This window comes from Cyprinodon variegatus, unplaced genomic scaffold, assembly GCF_000732505.1.
Source record: "Cyprinodon variegatus isolate N-32 unplaced genomic scaffold, C_variegatus-1.0 Scaffold1191, whole genome shotgun sequence".
Lineage (NCBI taxonomy): Eukaryota > Metazoa > Chordata > Actinopteri > Cyprinodontiformes > Cyprinodontidae > Cyprinodon > Cyprinodon variegatus.
This window is the reverse complement of record NW_015151644.1, coordinates 199,637-201,649: the sequence shown is the minus strand read 5'-3', so window position 1 is coordinate 201,649 and position 2,013 is coordinate 199,637. Positions and strand designations below refer to the sequence as shown.

General features: G+C 34.4%; 1 protein-coding gene across 1 annotated transcript in view; it reads left to right on the top strand.

Moving 5' to 3' along the window:
- Positions 1-2,013, top strand: part of LOC107102042 (probable cation-transporting ATPase 13A3) — a gene marked incomplete at its 5' end in the record, with an annotated part of 34,079 nt that overhangs the window by 20,996 nt on the left and 11,070 nt on the right. Inside the window, 3 exons of the mRNA XM_015401187.1 lie at positions 398-493; positions 598-677; positions 755-797. Of these exons, the coding sequence (XP_015256673.1) occupies positions 398-493; positions 598-677; positions 755-797 (219 nt within the window). The remainder of the gene's footprint in view (positions 1-397; positions 494-597; positions 678-754; positions 798-2,013) is intronic.

Below are 2,013 nucleotides of genomic sequence, written 5' to 3'. Positions count from 1 at the left end.
AAGATAAGTTAAAGGTTTTAACTAAGAAAGCAACTTAAAACTTTTTTTTTTTTATTAAAACATTTTTGTGTCATTTATTGCATTTTTATTTTATTTCCTTTGACATGACTTGTTACTTTCTTTCAACAATAGTGGAACACAATTCCCTCCATACATTGTCTCTGTCTTTCTATTTCTAATGTTTCTTTATTTCCAATCCGGAATGATGCTGAATCTATTTTAACTCATATAAATGAACAAACTAATCTGATTTGTAGTCCAAACCTCTGCAGGATCGTCTTCTCTTCAATCTTCCATGAAGTCGTAGTGTTTGTGGAAATGGGCCCTTTGGTAAAATGCATTTGTTTTCCTTTTCTGTTTTAACTCTCTGGTTTTTGCGTCTTCTTCTCTCCCTCAGGCGAAGATAAGCGTGGAGGAGGAGACGTATCACTTTGCTGTCAACGGTCGAGCCTTTGCTGTTATCACAGAACACTTTCCTCAGCTGATGCAGAAGGTACTCGCTTCTTTTCCTTTAGCACTTGAAAATCTGTCCTATTTACAGCAAGTTTGTTTCTTTCTGTTGTATTTCCATTTTCCTTCCACATGGGGGCACCGCAGCTCGCTCTAAGAGCCACCGTGTTTGCTCGCATGGCTCCTGACCAGAAGACCCAGCTGGTGGAAATCCTGCAGGGCATTGAGTGAGCCTCCCAGCTGACACTCGTCTTTTCCATCTGTTTTCGCTGCTGCTGCTTCATCCGCTGTGTTTACTTTGCAGCTACACTGTAGGGATGTGTGGAGACGGTGCCAACGACTGTGGGGTAGGTATTCAAGATTCAAGATTCAAGTGACTTTATTGTCATTCACATCACGTGTTAGATGAGGTAAACGAAATTGAGCGTCACGGCCTCAGTTACATCCGAATATAAAAAAATAATTTATAAAAACTAGCTACAGTATCAGATTTTATAAATAGAAAAAAAAACATTTACAGATATATAAAAACAAGAAGTAGAGAATAAAATAAAATGTATATTAAAGATGGGTTTGGTACCAGCAGGCATGTTCTGAGTTTTGAAGGTGTAACTCATTTCATCCCATTTTTAATGTGAAATATGATGTTTTGCTCAAATAGCAGGTAGGATCTATGGCAAGCTGTCAGAATAGGCTCCTTGAAATTCATAACGTATAAAAAAAACATAAGTTTCCATTTACTATAAAGCCCAAACACTGTAAAAATAAAAGAAATGTTGGCGGACGTCAAGATTTAAAGGCTACAAACTTTCATAAAACTTCAAATCAATCATCTTAATTTTGACAATCTTTCAATTTAATTTTATTGAATTTTTCCAACTTCTGGGAAAGTGGTGGTGACTTAGAAAATCTAAGGCTCAAACCTCAAATTATTTTTAACTAAAGAATCACATTTCTTATTTAGATCTCATAGTTTTTGTAGTGTGGAAACGTATGGAGTTAATTTTGTTACATTTTTTTGCTTTCAAAAGGCACATTTGTAAATATAAAAAAAATAAATAAAATGCAATCCAGTAACTAAAGGCTGAAATATTTTTTAACAAAATTGTTTTTTTAAAGTAACTTTGTTGTTTTATCAGACATTATTATGGAATGTTTTTTTTTTTTTTTCTCTCTTTTTCAGATTGAGTTTTATGAAATTTTTCCAGATCACATTCCCTTCACTTTAGGCCCAATATAAACATATAAACCACACAATTCAGTGATTTACTGTATTTATTTATTTCCAAATATGTTTAAACCTACAATGAATTTAACTTGATATTTATGGTGTAGACAAATTACACATATATACAGAATCTATAGTTATATACAATATGCAATATATAGTATATATAGTATCAGGGGTGGATTTAGGAAATGTGGGGCCCTGGGCAAAGGCAGGCAGGGGGCCCTCTGAATGGAGAAGACATCAAACAGCCCCATTCTCCAGATGTAGAAATGTTAATAGAATAGACATCCATTATCTGTTCTAGGTTGTGTCCCTCTCTTCTTGTCCCTTTT